This window comes from Phaseolus vulgaris, chromosome 6, assembly GCF_000499845.2.
Source record: "Phaseolus vulgaris cultivar G19833 chromosome 6, P. vulgaris v2.0, whole genome shotgun sequence".
NCBI classification, from domain to species: domain Eukaryota; kingdom Viridiplantae; phylum Streptophyta; class Magnoliopsida; order Fabales; family Fabaceae; genus Phaseolus; species Phaseolus vulgaris.
The window spans coordinates 30,586,336-30,605,696 of NC_023754.2; the positions used below are offsets into that span (position 1 = coordinate 30,586,336).

Genomic DNA, 19,361 nt, shown 5'->3' on the forward strand with positions numbered 1-19,361 from the left:
GCTGAGTTGGGAAGTAGTTTAATCTAGCATGGTCTTAATAATGCCTTTTATGGTTTTTATAATGCTGAATTAAAAAAAAAAAAAATAAAAATTTAATTTTTTTTGAATTTAAAATATTTTTAAATTTAAAAACCTTTGAATTTAATTTTTTTAAAATTTAAAAACTTTTGAATTTAAAAATATTCATCTTATGATTTTGAGATATAAAATTAAGTTTAAACGTATATCTCCGCGCGCCGAATAAATTGATTTGTTATCTTGTGACTTCTTCATTCAATCTTTTCATTGGCAATGAGTTATTACAATCAGCAGCAGCAGCAACCACGAGTTCCACAGGTTCCTTCTAATCCCTTCCTTTCATTCATTCTCACTTTCTTTCACATTCTCATTCTAATTCACATCCTTAGCTTTTCCGCCGGAGGGATACGGAAAGGAATCATATCCACCGCAAGGCTATCCTCCACCGCCCTACCCCGTCGGCTATCCTCCGCCTCCGCCTCACCATCAACAAAATTTACAGGTTCTGGTTGTTTGGAAAGATGGTGTGTCTCTCTATCTTGCATTGTTCTTGTACGCTGATATTACTTTTTTTGAAATTTATGAATTATACCGTTTGGCTACTCTCTGTGGCTGCTACCTATTGGATGCCTACTTCTTAGACGAAATTTGTTTTGCACAAACTGAACAGAGAGCATTAATTCAATAATCAAATTTGTGATTTCTTTCTTTTCTTTACTTTAACTTACCCGTTCTTTACTATCTTTGAAGAAAGGGTAAAGTAAAGAAAAGAATGAAACACAAATTTAATTGAATTGAATGTTCAAGACTTGAGTTTCTGCAAAAACAAACATCATCTCAAATGCAGACATACAATTGATAGCAGCAACAGAGTGCAGCTATTCATAAATTTCAAATAATCAACGTCACCATACAATAACATTTTTTATTTTTATAATTATTGTTATATATATATATATATTTGTATTTATTAAAATTAACTATGAAAATATAATATGGTTGTTTGTTGTAAAGGCATTTGAGAGAAAATAAGAAATTAATTTATTGGTGTGAAGAGATATACCCTAATTCTTCTTTTTCTTTCTCATTCATTCATTCAATCATCTCATTCCCAAATGAGTTATTACAATCAGCACCAGCAACCACCGGTCGGAGTTCTTCCTTCTAATTCCTTCCTTTTATTCATTCTCACTTTCTTTCATATTCTTATTTTAATTCCCAAAATCTTTTCAAATTCGAATAGGGGAGGAACAAGGTGCATACGAAGTAAGTGCTTGAATTGGGAAACAAGTCATCTTCAAGAAAAAAATGGGGGACAGAAGAAGAAAGAGAAAACCTTAACATTCTTCTTGCAACATTATTAAAGAACAGTGTCATCTTCAAAAAATGGGGCTGAGAGTGAAAGAAGAAACTAGGATTTGGAAGAGAAGAGGAAAATTGGGTTTTGGAAGATGTATTGTACAAAAAATTAGGTAGAATTTTTAAAAGCTAAATCGGTATTCAACTTCACACAATTGCTTTTTTAATTAATTTATTGATCTATGTTCTTATAATTTAAATGGATATATTAAAAAAGTTGACTTTTTATCTGTGTACAGTACAAGGCAGAAAGACAAAAACACACTTGAAATCAATTGGATGATGATTGAATTTTCAGTTCAACATTCAACAATAATAAAATTATAGAGTAAGTTATCTTTTTCTTGTAAAAATATATGTTTTTTTTGGTTAAATATATTTAACAAGTGAACATTATTTGAATGATTTTATTTAAATTATGTAATATGCTATACATCATTAACTAATAATATTAAAATATTATCAATATATAAGATAAATAATAAAAAAAAGTACTCATACTAATATATAGGTGATTTTTTATTTATTTAATTCAATAAATTCATATTAAAAAGAAAACATACTAGCCGTGCATGTGGAGCGGTGCTTGTATATATAAACTAACGTGGTCATGCATTTTATTAAACAATAACAATAATAATAAATATTCATTTTTTATGTTCTTTTCATGTTTAGTTTTTTAACAGATGCATAGACTATATTAATAATTATTTGTTGTGAAAAAACAACTCGAAAACTTTCAAATTTAGGGTTTAGGGTATGCAATTTTACCTTTTCAGCAGCATTAAATTGCCTTGTTGATATTATTTGAAAAAAAAGTTTTTAAATTAGGTGATATTCTTCTCAAAAGTTAATTCTTATTGGATTTAGAATTTAATTTCCAAATACAATTTATAAATTACTTTAAAAATAAATACAAATTTACAATATTTAAAAAAATCAAAGTTTCAAATATATTAAATTATATATTTAAATTATTATTTTTAATCTAGACATTTTTTAAAGTAAACAAATAGAAATTTTGACTAAAAAATAAGATTATTTCTTCATCCATCTCATATAAAACGGGAAAATACATTTTTATTTATGTCACTCTATAAATTTATAAAATATGGAAACAATTTTAAAAAAATTATATATTTCATATTACATCACCCATAAATTAATCTTAAATTTAAAAATAGTTTACAGATTATATAATCTGAAATATATTTTAAAAAAAATAATATTTTGGATTCTAAATTACGTAATCCATAAGCTACTCTCAAATTCAGAATAGACTTTCAGATTATATAATAAAAAAACTAATAACGCATATGGAAAAAAACTTTCAGATTACATAATCGATAAACTAATCTTATATTAGAATATATTTTTAAATTATATAATCCAGAAAATAATCACGTATATAAAAAAAAATCGAATTACATAATCCAGGAAGCTAATTACAAATTTGAAAAAAAAACTTTCGAATTACGTATCTGGAATATTATAGAATGATATTTTTGAAATACAAATTTATGGAGTTCAGAGAAGAGAATATGGAGGAGGTGCATAAAGAAGCAGTAAAAAAATAAATAGAACAAAAGACAATGGGCTTAAAAAGAAAGCCCATTCACAATGCGCAAAGCCCAACCCGAAACGAGGAGGTAAATACCGAGTCTATTATATGATACTTCATCACAAAACCAAAACCCTACAACGAGAAGTTGCAACAGCGAGGGTTAAGCGAAGAGAACACAAGAACTTCAAAATGCCAAAATCGAAGAGAAATAGACAAGGTATGCGCGTTTCGTTACTCTCATTCTTCATTTTCTATTTATAACTTTGATGTTTTCATGCGTTTGCGTTGATCGAAATTGGAAGCGAAGACGATGGTTTTGTTGATTTTTCTGAAAAAACGCAGTTACGCTATCGAAGACGAAGAAGAAGGGAAGGGGTCATAAAGAGACCATAGTGAACGGAATAAAGGAGGCGGTAGAAAAGTATGCGTGTGTATACGTGTTTTCGTTCGAGAGCATGCGGAATCAGAAATTGAAGGAGTTCAGGGAACAACTGAAATCGAGTAGCAGATTCTTTCTCGGCTCTAACAAAGTAATGCAAGTTGCTTTAGGTCGTTCCGCCGCCGATGAGATCAGTTCCGGCATTCATAAGGTTTCAAAGGTTGTATTCTCACTCCTTTCTGTCAAGTATCAATTTATTTTTATTTTTATTCATTAAATTATATACGTTTTGTTCTTATAGCTATTGCGAGGAGATGCTGGCATGTTTCTTACGAATTTGTCTAAGGAAGAAGTTGAAAGGTTAGTTGGCAACACTGAAAATAAAATGCTATGTATTATCTTTTTATGTTATCAATGTATGTATCTGTTTTCTTTTCCTTCTCCGTTAAGCAATTTAATGTATTAAGACTAAACGTGTAGGTATGTGTAGTAATGAGCAAATTTATGAGTGGTGTGTGTAGGCCATGTCTTTTCGTTTCGTGATTTTCCAACTTTGCGTCATTCTAGGTGTCCCGTTTTCTTTGTCACTCAGATTTGAGTTTTGTTGTTTCATTTGCAGGCTCTTTAAAGAATTTAAAGAGTATGACTTTGCAAGAACGGGAAGCCTTGCCACGGAAAAGGTGTTTAGTTTAAGTCTATTTCATGCAAAGGCTGTGTGGTAGAAATTATGGAGTGATTTCGGTCATGAACCAGAATTCTCCTCATAGACCATTTGTCTTTCGTAACCGTTAGATACTCCTTTCAATTCTAATTTACGAATTCACACTTTCACTGTATGAGTGTTGTAGGTGGATCTCAAAGAGGGTCCCTTGGAGCAGTTTACTCATGAGATGGAACCTTTTCTACGGAAGCAAGGCATGCCTGTTAGGTTAAATAAAGGTACTTTATTGCAATGTTTTGTAACTTCGGTATAAATGCACCTGGGCAGTGGACATGCTTAATTGGTTTTTCCATTATTTACAGGAGTTGTGGAGCTTGTTTCCGATTTTGTTGTTTGTGAGGAAGGAAAGCCCTTGTCACCTGAAGCTTCTCGTATACTGGTTAGTGATATTTTACTGTTTCTTGAATCATTCATGCCACGTATTGTAACATTTTTATGATAGTTGGAAGGCCTTTTTGATGGCAACAACTTTTTCCCCCTTGTGTCTTCATTCCTCAATTTTTTGTGGGGAGTAACACTGCCATCTTTGTTGAGAAAATATTGGGTGTATGAAATTGATGCTTGCGATTATTTTGCCAATTTAAATTCCCCACACACTTTCCCGATTTTTGCCCCTAGTAGTCAATTACTTGGGTTAGTGATAGGCATTCATGTCGTCCTCAATTATATTATTCCTGTCATTTAACAAGTACTCTGCGTGTTGGTAACTGTAATGATGGTATGCAATTGTTAGTGCTCTGTAAGATTGCGAAACTGACATAGCAATTACTCTTAATTGCAGCGTTTAATGGGAATCAAGATGGCTACATTTCGACTTAACCTAATTTGCAGGTGGAGTCCCGATGAGTTTGAACTATACATCGATGGACCTGATGAATCAGATGTTGAATGCTCATAGTACCTCTCTTCATGAAGCAATCCCTCTAAAAAAAGTTTGAACATTACGAGATATGACGCAAATGTGATTTTGCAGCTACAGTGTTGTAGCGATTATTGGTTAATGTATTTTAAGATGAGTTGATTTTTGGGAATGTTAGAAATTCTGTGAACTAGGCTGAGTGGTTAACTGGGAAGTGGTGTTTAGCTGTTTTTTGTAACTTGATGAAAAAAATCAAAAGTACTTTGATGCAGTTTTGATAGATTCAGATGTTTGTCTGCTGATATATAATTTATATCAATTTTGAATTAGATTACTAGTATATCCCTTGGAGGGAGATCACTCCCGAAATTTCATATTCAAGTCAATCGGGAAAATTATCCTGTTACTAGTTTTGCCAAGTTTTGTCCAAACATGGAGAGAATACAATGATGCTTTTTTAAATGTCATCATTCCTCTAATTCATGTGCCTTAAATGAGATTTAAACTCCTGATCTTATTCTAGACTGATCTTTGAATCAAACTTTATTACTGAACTTTATCTCTGGAACCAAGAGTTCATTAGCAGGTTAGAGAAAATCAAATTTAGACACATGTACAGTGTCTGTGTCATAAGACTCGTTATAGTTGCCAAACACGGTCTTGTCTCATAGCAAGAGCAGTTTTAAAGAGACTGGACAACCTTCGTGGCACTCAAATTGGCCACAGTTTAGGTTAACTGAACAAGTTGAATGCGATGTTCATTCCAGCACGAACTATCATTGGTAGTTTTTGTTTCTGTTAAATGGAAGAAAACAGCATAAATTAACGCCTATGGAATCGGGACGCGATAGGATAGGAAGATGCAACAAGTTTTTTTTAAAATTTAGGGTGGGATAGCTCATGGATAAATTTACTATTCAATATGCTATCAATCTCACCTTTAAATTTTTTTTATAAAGTTAAGATAGATTTACTATTCAATTATGCTATCAAAATTATTTAAAACATATTATAGCAAGAGTTTTTAAACTTATCCGCAGAATTTCACATATGGCAAATGCTCCTTGCACCCAATCATTTTTAACCTGCACCCAACATATTTTTTTAATTTCCAAAAATGCCCTTAATTCTGAAAATAAAATTCCGGAATTGAAAATAATATATTCCGGAAAAATAAATCCGGAATTAATTATTGAGTTTCGGAAATAAAAATCCGGAAACCAAAATTAAAATTCTATTTCGGAAAAAAAATCTGGAATTGAAAAATAATACATTCCAAAAAAAAAATCTGGAAAAGAAATAATTGTGTTTCGGAAATAAAAATCCGAAAACAAAAATAAAAAATCAATTCCGAATAAAAAAATCCGTAATACAAAATTTCGTTCTGGAAAAAAATATCCAGAACACATATTTTGGAAATTTTTTTTAAGGACAGTTTCGTCTTTTCCGCTAAGATCGGGTGCAGTGATATGGTGCAGGAAGCAATTGCCTTCACATATTTAAGGGTTTTTTATACTTCTATCTTTTTCATGTTCATGTACTTCATGATGCAGAGTAATTTAGACTGACATATGCTCTAAGGAGTGCGGTTTATTATTAATTTTACTTTTCGTGTTCAAATTTGATTGGTATAAATATGCCTTTAAAACTACTCACGGTAACAATTTTGACATGTTCAATTAATTAAAAATAATTGATACGATTATTTTAAAAGTAATTATTATAAAAATAATAAATTTATTATATATAATAATTTGTGATTAAATATCAATATATTTTTTATACTTTTTTTGTGATACTTTGATATTGGTAAAAATTACTCATATTAGCTATACGGACTAATAATGTTGATCACATATAAGGTGATCTTCTTCTTCAAACTATATTTTAAATGCATATGTTGTTTTCTCTGAAATTATTAAGGGCAGAATAACCTTTTCAATAAAATTATATTTTTAAAATTTAAACTGAAAATCATTGGATAACTTTGTGTCCCACCTTATTGATAGGTTGAGTTTCGTGAATAAAAAAATGTATATTCGTTTAAATATATTTATTCAACTTTGTAAGCAAGTCCTTATTATTCCGTAATTTATTGTTTTAAAACTTTTATCAGTTCTTACATATAATATTCGGCGCTCTAAGTAAACACGAGAAAAATCAAGTTTAGCCAAATATATTATATATTGTACTACCCACATTTATATAGGAATATTACAAAAGATATTGGAGCTTTAGTACTTATACTAAAAACAGGATAGGTAGAAACACCAAAACAAAAATCAAATGGTTTATTGGTAGTAATATAAAATCAATACTATTTATTATATTGTAATAATTTAAAGCTAATAATAAAAAAATAAAGTACATGGTAGAAATCGGCTGGAATATAAACAGTAAATATTGGTATTATAACTTGAAAATAGTGAATAATAGACAGCATGAGATTTTATTACACGATAATTAGTTTGCAATTCATAACACTAAAATATAAGTAATAAAAACGAGATTATAGAATCCACACTCAGTGCCTCTATTTCTTTTTTAATAAAATAAAATTAATAAAAGTGGTTCATCTATGTATTTTCTTAAAAATTGAAATTAATAATAGTTGTTACATAAAGAAACAGTAAATTGATTTATAATATAATGCGTTATTGAAAAATGCAAGCAATTTGTAGTATTGTGTGGTTAAAATGTGTATAATTGTTTTTAACATTTGAATAATTTATTTTCATTATTTTTGAATTTTAAAGTATAACTAACGACAAACCAAGAATATAAGATGTAAATGTACACTATTTTAATATATTGTTGTAGATTTAATAACAGTAACAGGATTACTGGCATAAGTAGTTAGCAGAAAGGAAAGGAAAGTAAAGTTAGAAACTCACGATGCATTAAGACTTGCTTCTCTGTTATACACATGCTATTCCAACGGCCGAAGAGATTTCGGACTCCAGAACTGTGAGGGCGAAAAAAGGATACACAAGTTTTGATCATCAACACGTGCAATCACTTCTTATACATTAATTCCATACAGAACAAAAGGTATTCTAAAACAGAATATGAAGTTGTTCTATTCGGGTACAAAATGAACAAAATTTTACAACACTTCTTCTTATGAAGGGTTGTGGCACAAACCTAAAGACTTGGAAACCCAGCTGTAAAAGCAGTGCAGTGCGGTTAATAAAACCTGTTAAGAGATCATTCCCTTTTATCCTCCTCTTCTGACTCGTCTTCTTGATCAAAGGATCCATCAGTTCCTACATTTTTCTCTTGCCGAGCTAAACTTATTTCACTTTGACCTTCCTGCTTTTCCTTAGTGAGAGACTGGGCTTCTTCGTCATCAGAATCTTCTCCCACTTTCTCCGAATAAGCATACCTATACATAGATTGCAGAGACAAATCAGACATAAGAAGCCAGACCCATCCCTAACCTAAGCCATTTGAATCAGACACTACAAGATGAAATGACATGATCATTTTGTTTTTTCACAGCTACAACAACACTAGCATGACATAAATATAAATGAATGATCCTTAATGGATGAAGCTAGCGCAAAGTTCAACTGGTAGCCGGATGCCCAGACGCATCCCATATTACTGATAAACCATAATATGCCTAAATCATCCAACCCCAAAGAATAACAGGTAAATTTTGCACACGAGATTGCTCTGTCTGTGGACAATAAAGGTTTCCTTTCAAGACAAGGCAATCTCATCAGAGGAACCATAAATTTCAAAAGCTTGTAGCCTAATTGTTGTTGAGATTCATTTAATGAATCACTTTGAAATAGAAATATAACCAATGATAAATATGGGGAAGGAAATGACATGTTTCAACAACAACAACAAAAACCTTATATCACTAGGTATTCACCTTTGAGAACTTTGGGACGGGCCCCAGAGATAGCATATAACACAGAGTAATGCAAATGTTATAACGTCCCAGAATGCAGTGATGATCCAAGCACTCTGCCAGCGCTCATTGAAAGGATCTGTAGCTTTGAAGTATACCTGTAAAAAGAAAATGGTAGTGTGATTGCAATCCAGATAACAGATTGAAGACGGAAGCAATATGACAGTAAAATTCCATGATAAAACAACATTTCAGAAATTTATAGTTAAACAGTGATAAGAAATTTCTACAACAATTAAATGCAAGCCAAATATAATTAAAACCAGTGTTAGATACACCCCTACAATATTCCTTTAAATATATTTGGAAGGCAATGAATGAATCCACTGAATTTGTACAGCATTTAACCAATTTTCCTTCTAGAAAGCACTGCTCTGGTGGTCTCCTCTGATGAGACATTTTCCTCTTGTTCAGTTAGTTGAAAGAGTGATTGCGGAGTTTTATCTCTGATGAGTGGGAGATTCTCTGACACTGATTCTCACGCTGCTGCTTCTCTACTAATAGTTGGTTTTTGTGATATTTCAACCACAAAATAGCAAGCCTTATCCCATTAAATGGAAGGTCCTATTTGCATGGATCAATGTCATGGCGCTTTTCATATAACTAGTCCAAATTCTTTATAATTGTTTCTCCTAAGTTCTTTTAGGCCTTCCCCTCTCCTTTCTTTAGTCATACTAATCTTCTATTTGATCAACTCTCTCTAAAGCGTCTATTGGTCTTCTGTTCAGTGACTTTCACATGACCAAACCTCTATTAATCTCCTTGATATTCGTCCAGAAAAATGGTCAAATAACAGGTGTTACTTAACAACTGAGAACTTGCTTGATTCTCAAATGCCAAAAATTCCAAACAATCCCCTTTCCATTGCATACTCCTATTTATCTATCAACTAAACCTTCTATCTAACCAACTGTTCCTAACCACTTTGACTCCCTTTCATTCTTCGCAGCAAATACTGTTTCCCTTCTGTACAACAAGATCAGTGATATCTAAAGAACTTGAGGCACTACCTATATGCTTCATTGGGGTATAGTAGGTTGTCAGCTTAATACCTTGCAAGTACCGAGGCAGGAATCCTCTTAATGGTGCTTTATAAATTCTCCCACATCTGGATAGTATAGAATTGCATATAGGGTGGGTGAAGTACCTGTCTTTTCGCTTCCAGGAAAACAATGACACAGCTTCCACAGTTTGAATCAGTGGGAATGAAATTAAAAGGGATAGAATACAAAAAAGAAAGCTTGAAAAGGGCTAGTAAATTAAAGCCAGGACCAGGATTCTTGTTCTTCACTTTTTTTGCAAAAATGCAGTATCAAACATTGAAATTTGAATAGCAGTACTTTTTTTTTAAATAGAACATCAATTTCAGTTATTCGTTACAAGAAGTGCATGTAAATTTTGTGCAAGAAAAAAATAAATTGATTATAAGCCTCACCTCGAATCCTATCCAAGCAACTGAGGAGATCACTGTTACTGCCAATGCATTTGAGAATTTCCGGTATATATCCAACTTAACAGAACTTCGTTTTGCCTGACAACCACACAAACACAACTCAAACATATTGAACAAGCAAGTTTACAAGAGATTGACAATAAACAAATTTAGAGGTATGGTGCCCCAAAATAACAGCAATTGCAGGAAAAGATACCTGTAACTGCTCCAGTGTTTTTGAAAGAGATGTAAAAATCCATAATATCAAAAATGCATCTAAGAAAGCATCAGGAATAACAAGAAGAAGCCTTGCCCTGCCTGATACATCATTGATGGTCCCCACATATTCAGTAATATTCAGCAACTCCGATGCTAGAAAGTAAGTTATTCCAAGTAAAAGAACCTTTGATGTCAGACCACCAAGAGTGGGTCGCACAACACCATAACCCATGGAAACAGAGAGAATGAGAAGCCGTGATAGTGTTTTTCTTATAGCCCCGACAGTGACAACCCATGTTGTGAGCACAATAGGTCTCATTCCAGTATTGTTGAAATTGACATACTCAAAATACCAGAGAATCATCTCAAACAATCCAAGAGCAATGACAGCTGTGATACAGTGCTGAAGCTGAAGTACATCATCCCAAAATCTCACATACTGAAAAAACCAAATGATGCTAAGACAGACATAAGCCAGTGCCATAAATACATAAAACTTCTTTAATGGGGCCATCCTACCAGGCAAATACCCATCAGGGTTTTTCCATATTGTCTTCCCACTCATTACCATGTCCTTGAGTTTGGGGTCACAAGCTACAAAAAACAAATTATACATTCCAGTCTTTTTTATGGAAACTTTCTGAGAGTTTAGACTTGAAATTACGGATTTGCCTTTGAATTGTACATCTAAAACAACTGGCCAATTAATATCTGTTGCAGAAGGCCTCCTAATAATCTCTCCTTGCTTACAAACACCCATCTTAGCTAAATCAGGAGTGCAGCAGATTGCCCGTTGTCCTCCATAAGCAGAACCACCTATATCATTTCGATCAGCAGCCTCGAAAATTATGATGTGCACTGGCACAGAACCTCGTGCCTTGGCTGCAGCTTTGGGTCTCCTAAACGTTATGTTCTCAAATCTATCCCCCAATCAAAAGGTCAGTTGTGCACTCAAAGATTATGCAAGAGATATAAATTATTAATTTCATATGCATATTCTAAAATTTCAAAAAGCACAGCATTAAAGATACATATTTTTCATGCTTCAAGTTGGGGTTTCCTCATTCATATCTTCCCTGCTTATTAGTTTGATGGTTCATAAAGATCATCAGTATTTTGAGGAAGAGACATATATCATTAATTTCATATACAAATTCTAGTATTAAGATACGTATGGCTCATGCTTCAGGTCGAGGTTACCTCATTTATGCATATGTTGCCCGCTTATTATTAGTTTGTTGGCTCATAAAGATCACAGCAGTATTTTGAGGTCGAGATATAAATTATTAACTTCATATGCCAATTCTAAAGTTTCAAAGACCAGCACTAAAGATGCATATTCCCCAATACTTTCTTGATGAGTGCTAACAACACACTTTCTACTATTGTTAAAATTGATTGAAAACTACTAAGAATAGGTAAAACTCATTAAATAAGTGAAACGCACAAAACTTTGCGTTATCCAATAAATTTCACCCAATAATAGTGTAAGATAGCGAATTGCTAGCATTTCTCTAGTCTCTTGGAAGATTTCGCAGCAGCATCTCGAATCATTCTTTGAGGAAACTAATATAAAAATTTAACCTAATAAAGAGTTTATATTTTATCTTAGCTGCAGCATTCATAAATAATACATATATTATTCAAACTTCTAACAGATTAATTAATCAGTCCAGGCTCCGGAGGATGAAAAGGACAGTAAGACTAATTTCGCTTAGCTCTCAATTTCTACTCCATCAATTAGTGTAGTTCAGCTCCCCCTATTATACATAAACCATTGAGTCCACATTTTCCTCCAACTCGTTAGGAATTCACGAATCCACACAAATCAGGTATAAGTAGACCACAGATTTCACTTTAAGTCCCTCGCAGTACCAGACTCAGTCAAAATCAAGCATGTAAAGAGTTTTTCCACGAATCAACCAATCTCGCAGCTGAAATCGCGACAGAGAGAGAGAGATTACCGGATGTAAGAGCGGCCGTCATGGATGGAACTGCCTTGGGAAGCGGCGGCGACGATGGCTTCGCTACCACCGGCGAGGAGGTAGGCATTGCCGAGTTCTTGGAATGGTTCATGATCGTAGATGTGGATGGATGCGAAGGTGGTGACTGCGATGGAAGAGAGTAATATATATACGAGTGAGGCTGCGAAACACACGGATCTCGATCTTCCTCTCGCAAACGCTGAATCCATGCCGATTCACACTCTCACTCGCTCAGATTGGATCGCCGAAAAGAATGCGCAGAGAGAGAGAGAGAAGGAGACATGTCGATATGATATCGTTGCAACGTCACTCTCCCTGGGAGGGACGAGAGTAGACGCTAGCTTCACGCGCGGATTATCCATGTCATCACCCTTTTACTCCTCTCATTAATGCTTCGTAATAAAAATAAAATAAAGGTGTAAAATTAAATAGTTTTGTATTTATTTAATTGAAAAAATAAATAAATTTTGGTGCATAAAAAAGGTTGAAAAATAAAATTGGTGATTTATTTATGTGATGTAAATTTTTTAATCACTTTCCGTTCTATACGTTTTAATCTTATACTTTAATAGTATAAATATCTATATTATTATTTTCTTAAAGAGAGAACACAAATATAATCAGTTTTAAAACTATATTTTTTCCTTTTTTCTTACAAAAAAATAGTAAACATTGGATTTTTGTATATAGATTTATTTATTATATCATATTAAGTTATCCAATAACTAGTTAAATTTTAAATAGTATTCATTTTATTTTTATATGTGATGAATAATGTGGGCAATGAAAAACATGAAAGGCAAAAATGAGAATTGTGAATGGTCTAATTTAACATCATCTAAGAGGTAGGAATTATTGGTAATTTGATTTTAAGAAATTAGAAGCTATATATTTAAAAAATGAATTCGGGTCGGAGTTCGATTTATTACAATCTATAGTTCAATAGAGATATATATTAAATATTTTTATTTTCTGGTGACTATTTAAATAAATTATACAGTATATAATAAAATTGTTACTAGACAAAAAATTGTACAGTCTATAAATTTGTGTAGCTAAATTCTGAATAATTTACAAAATTTATAAATAAGTTAATTTAATTATACAGTTTTTATTTCATCTCTCTTTGTTTTTTATCAAATCACTAACACTAGAATATTTGTATTTTTTTAAATGAATAATAAAAGGATATTAAATAGACTTTAAATTTACTGAATCTTTTTATGAGCAAAAATCATAAAATATTAAAGCAGAATTTGCAGGCTTATTAAGAATCATGGAAGTCGAATAAAGAAAGTGCAGAGTTCAGAAATGAAAATCTGAATGATCCCTGATCTGTCTTAGAAGAACGAGTCCAAGCCCTATCTCAGTGGTGGGTATGAAGTTGTTGACGTTATCCACCAATGTATCCTCTTCTGGGAATCTCTCCTTTGGTTGCTTTTCACTTCTATACAAACTCAGAAGCTGCTTTTCAAACCTCTCCAATGGTGTCATCTCCCTGTACACCACCTCGGACCGTTTCCTTGTAGGGATGTTCCCAAAATCTGAAATATTCACTTTATAGTTGTAGCTCAATAATATACATATATATGATAAGAAAAATGTTAATTTGACTACCGTAAATTGAAAATTACCAGATATAAAAGACATCATTTTTGTTTCAACTAGATAATATCGTTATGGTCAATCATCATATTCGAGGTATTGTTCATTTTGAAAGTCGGTTTTGTCTTTAAAAGGCGTCCGACGGATTGAGAGGAGATGGAGTGTATAAACTGTCATTGACCTCGACTCCGAAGCGATGTAAGACTATATTGGCGATACCAGAGTCCTACAGTCGAGGTCTAAGAAAAGTTAATTCTCCCTAGTTGAGGAACTTGAGACACATTTTCGTTCTCATAGACGACGGTTTGAGACACATTTTCGTTCTCATAGATGGTGTCACTATCTCGAGCTCAAAGTGGGCAATACTTCAGATACGATAATTGACATTAGCGATGTTATCTCTCATATTTGAGGTCGGAAGAGTTGTTCCGGTACCACCAATATAGTCTCATATTGCTCAGAAGTCAAGACCAAAGATAGTTAATACACTCTCTACCCCTCAATCTGTCGAAACATCTTTTAAAGATAAAACCGTGACGGAACACCAACGTCCAAAACAGACAATACTTAAAATACGATGATTGACCCTACTATCTATCACACTTAAAGGTTGAAATAATTTCAAAATTAATCTATTTTAGTAAAAAATTGTTTTTCTTTTCGGTTTGTGCATGATTGTCAATATGTCCACACTATACGATAAATGAGATAAAAAGGGATACCTTGTTCTGATACATAATGAAGATCTGGGCTTGATTCATTGCTGCTTCCATTATGTTCTGAAAGTTGGTCTTCAACATTGAGATGAAGTTCGCCATAGTACTTGTGGTGTTTGGGGAGATAATTCTGAAGGTGCCCTTTCAACTTGTATCGTGATCCACAAGCGTTGCACAACACAGGTTTCTCAGCTGGTCCATTACGCCAAAGTGGTGTACCTTTTCAAATTATATTTGTTCTACTTGTAAGTAAGAACCATTCTACATGTTTTCTTTTTTAAATTTAAATAATATATATAGGTTAAATAGAAATGCACATCTACCAATTTAAGTAAATAAACTACTACTAACTTCAATTTATTCTGAAGGAATTTATGCATATTAAGAGTACGAATAAAGGAAAGTTGAGAAAAAAGAGAGTTTTATATGTAAAATTCAAAACAATTAAAACGGATATTTATAAAAATGTCAAAGGAGAGAAAATTTTGGAATAATTAATAATTTTAAAATATATAAACAAGTTTATTGAGAATGTTAACCTCAAATTTATTGACAATGTCATGAACAAGTTGAAGTGCTAAATCTGAGGTGTGATTGTGTGTGTATATATAATGTTTTCATATTTTAAATTAAAATATAGTGAATCAATGACGTTAGAGTTTGTAACTTTACAACTTGTGTTTAATTTAGTCAAGTCAAAGTGATGGAGATAATTTATATTTTAAAACAGCATATGTAATTTATTTACACACACAAAAAATACAAGAAAATCCGATTCAGTTAATATTTTCTTTTAAGTTATAATGAATAATTAATTATATTATTTATGAATGGAAGAATATTATTAATAATTTTTATCAACCTTTTACATTCAAATATTAATATTTCTTAAATCGATCCTCTTGTGTCTACGTCTTTTATATACCTTTTCTTTGAAAATTACTTTTTTTACTAATATTTTTATTTTCCTCTATTTATTATTTTAATGAAAAAATTGTATGATTTATTCAACAAGAATACATAAACACTTGCATTATCTGATTATATATATTTATATATTCTTATTACAAATATACATCTTTCTTCTATTGGTATATACCTCTCTTAAAATATCTAGTAACATATATAGTAGTTTTCATATTTTTTAATAAAAAATAATATATGAACACTAATAAAAATATAAGAAAATTCCATAACCACATAAAGAGATGACTTACAATTAACCCTGCAATGCGAACATGGACCTTTCTTCACCATCACTGACTGAAGTGTCTTTATTTCTCAACTAAAACAACACAGAAAAATAACTTAGTATGGGAAAATCTTCATGACCATTCAAAACAATTAATAAAAAAATAAATAAGAACAAAATTTTAAGTATTTATATTCAATTGAAATATGAACATTAAATAAAGAAAAGAAAACTTAAATCCATGTTTATAATTACATGAATATGTAAATTTTCAAAGCATTGTTGCAGGGCTTCTTCTTCTTCAATCTATCAACGCAACTTCTTCTTCGCTCTGTTCGCTTAACAGAGAAGAAATTGAGAAAGAGAAAATAAGTATCTCAGAAAAAGAGAGAAATAAGTGAAAGTAGAATAAAAATAAACGTGTTTAATTTGGGATAGATAAAAAAGAAATATAAAAAATTAAAGAAATAAAAACTTTTATAATTGATTATGTGTATATGCCCAAAATATAATAGTAACGTTAGGTTTTATCATTAATTACATTTAGAAGTGTATTGAATTATGGGTTTTAACGGTGACAAGTTTTTCATCCTTTTCACACATTTTGCAATAGTCTGTCCCACATGAATTCTATTTACTTTTTAGCTTTTCATTTCTTTTTTTTTTTCTTACTTTCATAAAAAAATTTAACTATACGATTATTTTATTATCTACGCAATGTTAAATTTAGCTTGAATCTATATCTAAATATTTGAATTACTTTATTTACAATGAGTGGTATGAGGTGAAAAAATCATGTACGATTCCGTAATAAAGATGGAATTAAACAAAATATTAATTATAACCTCCAAAGAACTAGATTTGATGAATACAAAGGAAGAAAATGGTAACCTCCAAGGAACAATTATCGAAGGAATCATATTTGTTTTAGAAGATATGCTCTTCAGACACTTGAGTCAATAGGACGGCGAACAATGTCAACAAATATTCGTCGAGATGAACAAATATGGGTACGCATTTTTTCAGATAAATTATTTACGGTAAGACCTACTGAAACACGTACGGATTTAGGGAAGTATTTCTCAAATATTGGATAATTGTTGTTAAACCTAAAAAAAAATACTCTATAAAATGGGTGGAGTACCAACAAATATAACAAAAAATATTATTTTGATAGCATCATCGAAGATGACGACAAACTCAATTCATTATTTCAGATAATAAATGATAACCAATAAAAACAGGGTTGTAGAATGAAAATAGAAAAGATAATGATAAATTTTTTTTAACACACAATATTTTATTTTTTTTTAATTAAAATAATAAAAAATATATGATTCAACCTCAAACTCATTTAAATCTAGGAAATAACATAGGAGTACGTAAACGCGTATTTTCGAATCCTAGGAGATAGTAGTCAACAATATACTTATATTGACGACATTGTATCAAATACGAATTTTCTCAAAAATTACTTTTTCTCTTATTATAATATTGATTAAATTTTGTTTTTTGGTTTTGTTGAATCACAATCTCATTATTGAATCAAATGATTTTTACCATATATTTGCACTCATTTCTAATAAATTTATTTATTATTTATTTTTCATATAAAAATATTTGACTTTCAATTTCAAGTATTTAATTGCGTAGCATGTTTTGTCTTTTCTATTTTTTTTTATTCTTAGGTTCATTTCATTTAAGAACATTTCTTTAACTACACAAATTTTTATTTTTCTCAATAATTCGACTAGTTTAATATCCAAAAAGTATAGTAATAATGTCTCCAGGTTATTTATCGTCTTATCCCAACCTTCCTAACACATTTTTTTTTTCCTTTGTGTAATTTTGTTTAAAGAGCGTATTGCATTTAAAAAAATATAATCCTCAATTTTCATTAAATTAAAATATATTTTTGATATTTTTTTATACTTATTTATCATTTATGTAATAATTAGTTGATACTTACGTAGTTATAATCTTTTTATTGATATTTCACATTATAATATATATATATATATATATATATATATATATATATATATATATTAAGAAAGATAAATATATGAATAAATAAATAAATTATTTTACGTCTTCACATCTAATAAACCGTTTGATAAAATATTTTACCTTTAAAATTTAAAATTGATAATCACTTTAGTATATTAGTTTAAAAAAAATTTACCAAAATTTATTGAAAAAAACACAATTTTATTCATATTCAAAATTCATTATTTATATTTTTTTTAGTTTTATATTAGTAACAATAAATCTAAAATAATGATTTATTAGTCTTAATTTAAATATTTTAATATAATTATGTTTATTGTATTAAAAATTTGAATTTTTTTAATATATTTTTTTATTGTAATTAAATAAAAGAGATAAAAACTATATTGGATGAAATTTTTAAAATTCTTTTACCATAGCATAATATTTGTAAATTGCATTACATTTGTAATCTTAAATATTTTATACATTATATTTTTACTAGTTCTAATAAAAGTAAAATCAATCCATTAAAATAACTTTTAAATTTAATATTATTTTTGTTTTAGTTTTAAATTTAAGTCATTATAAAATGATAAAATAACTAAAATAAAATAATAAATAAATAAGATAAAAAAATGTATAAAAAAATAATTATAATGGAAAATCCTTTATATAGGCATATAGGCGTAGATTATAAATTTTTACATAAAAGATATAATCTTTATAAAAGATATAATCTTTTTAATATAATCTTTTATAAAAGATATAATCTTTTATATATATATATATATATGAAGAGATAGTTTTGAATTTGCAACAAAAAGAATCTCTAAATAGCTGATTACAAAATATAGATTTGGATTTAAAATCCAATCCAAATATTTGGATATGAATAATGTAAAAATCCAAATTAGTTTTATAAAAAATATAGATATAAATTTAAAATTTATTCTAAATATTTGGATTTGGATGGGATATAATCTTTGATATATATATATATGAAGAGATAGTTTTGAATTTGCAACAAGAAGAAGCTCTAAATCGCTGATTACAAACTCATTCTCAATCTCATCAGAGGTATAGTCTCTAATTCGCTTCCTCTCGTTTCTTTGATCTATGTAAAAATCTTTTGCTGTTACTTTTCACACCCTCATATTCCCTTCTTCTCACCTCTATTTTTCTTCTATTTTCCTTTTTACCTTTTAACCTACCTTGGTTTTCTTTGGACCAATTGAGTTATTGATTTAACATTAGTCCATCATGTAGATTGGTATCAAATTAAAATTTGTAGTCAATAACCTTCTCAGTTTTTGTGTTACAATTCCTTTGTCCAACGAGTTTAAGTGCATTGGATATATCTTTCTTCTTTTCATTGACAAGATCTCTAAATTACCATGA

General features: G+C 30.3%; 3 protein-coding genes and 1 long non-coding RNA gene across 7 annotated transcripts; 2 read left to right on the forward strand and 2 right to left on the reverse strand.

The window, feature by feature from the left end:
* The first annotated feature begins 252 nt into the window (after positions 1-252).
* On the forward strand, positions 253-1,539 carry LOC137833600 (uncharacterized). The gene is made up of 3 exons (XR_011084701.1): positions 253-336; positions 408-1,166; positions 1,262-1,539. It is a non-coding gene; the product is annotated as an uncharacterized lncRNA (long non-coding RNA).
* A 1,461-nt stretch (positions 1,540-3,000) lies between these two features.
* On the forward strand, positions 3,001-5,229 carry LOC137832850 (uncharacterized). The gene is made up of 7 exons (XM_068641210.1): positions 3,001-3,158; positions 3,284-3,540; positions 3,622-3,680; positions 3,940-4,000; positions 4,169-4,259; positions 4,344-4,420; positions 4,823-5,229. The coding sequence occupies exons 1-7, from the start codon at positions 3,047-3,049 to the stop codon at positions 4,937-4,939; spliced, it is 774 nt and encodes a 257-aa protein (XP_068497311.1). The 5' UTR covers positions 3,001-3,046; the 3' UTR covers positions 4,940-5,229.
* Positions 5,230-7,681: 2,452 nt separating this feature from the next.
* On the reverse strand, positions 7,682-12,834 carry LOC137832851 (uncharacterized). 4 transcript variants are annotated; one of them, XR_011084614.1, is made up of 6 exons: positions 12,438-12,834; positions 10,472-11,393; positions 10,258-10,353; positions 8,784-8,920; positions 8,045-8,285; positions 7,682-7,865 (listed from the first exon to the last, which is right to left on the reverse strand). XR_011084614.1 is itself a non-coding variant. In XM_068641211.1 (5 exons), the coding sequence occupies exons 1-5, from the start codon at positions 12,665-12,667 to the stop codon at positions 8,108-8,110; spliced, it is 1,563 nt and encodes a 520-aa protein (XP_068497312.1). In that variant the 5' UTR covers positions 12,668-12,834; the 3' UTR covers positions 7,894-8,107. The 4 variants fall into 4 exon arrangements, 1 of the variants encoding a protein (XP_068497312.1); XR_011084616.1 differs by having other exon boundaries at positions 9,875-10,353; positions 12,438-12,818; XR_011084615.1 differs by lacking the exon at positions 7,682-7,865 and having other exon boundaries at positions 7,894-8,285; positions 9,875-10,353; positions 12,438-12,818.
* A 929-nt stretch (positions 12,835-13,763) lies between these two features.
* On the reverse strand, positions 13,764-16,036 carry LOC137833592 (uncharacterized). Its single transcript, XM_068641932.1, has 3 exons — positions 15,997-16,036; positions 14,786-14,998; positions 13,764-14,002 (listed from the first exon to the last, which is right to left on the reverse strand). Exons 1-3 carry the CDS (start codon positions 16,034-16,036, stop codon positions 13,764-13,766), a joined length of 492 nt encoding a protein of 163 aa, XP_068498033.1.
* Between the last annotated feature and the right edge of the window lie 3,325 nt (positions 16,037-19,361).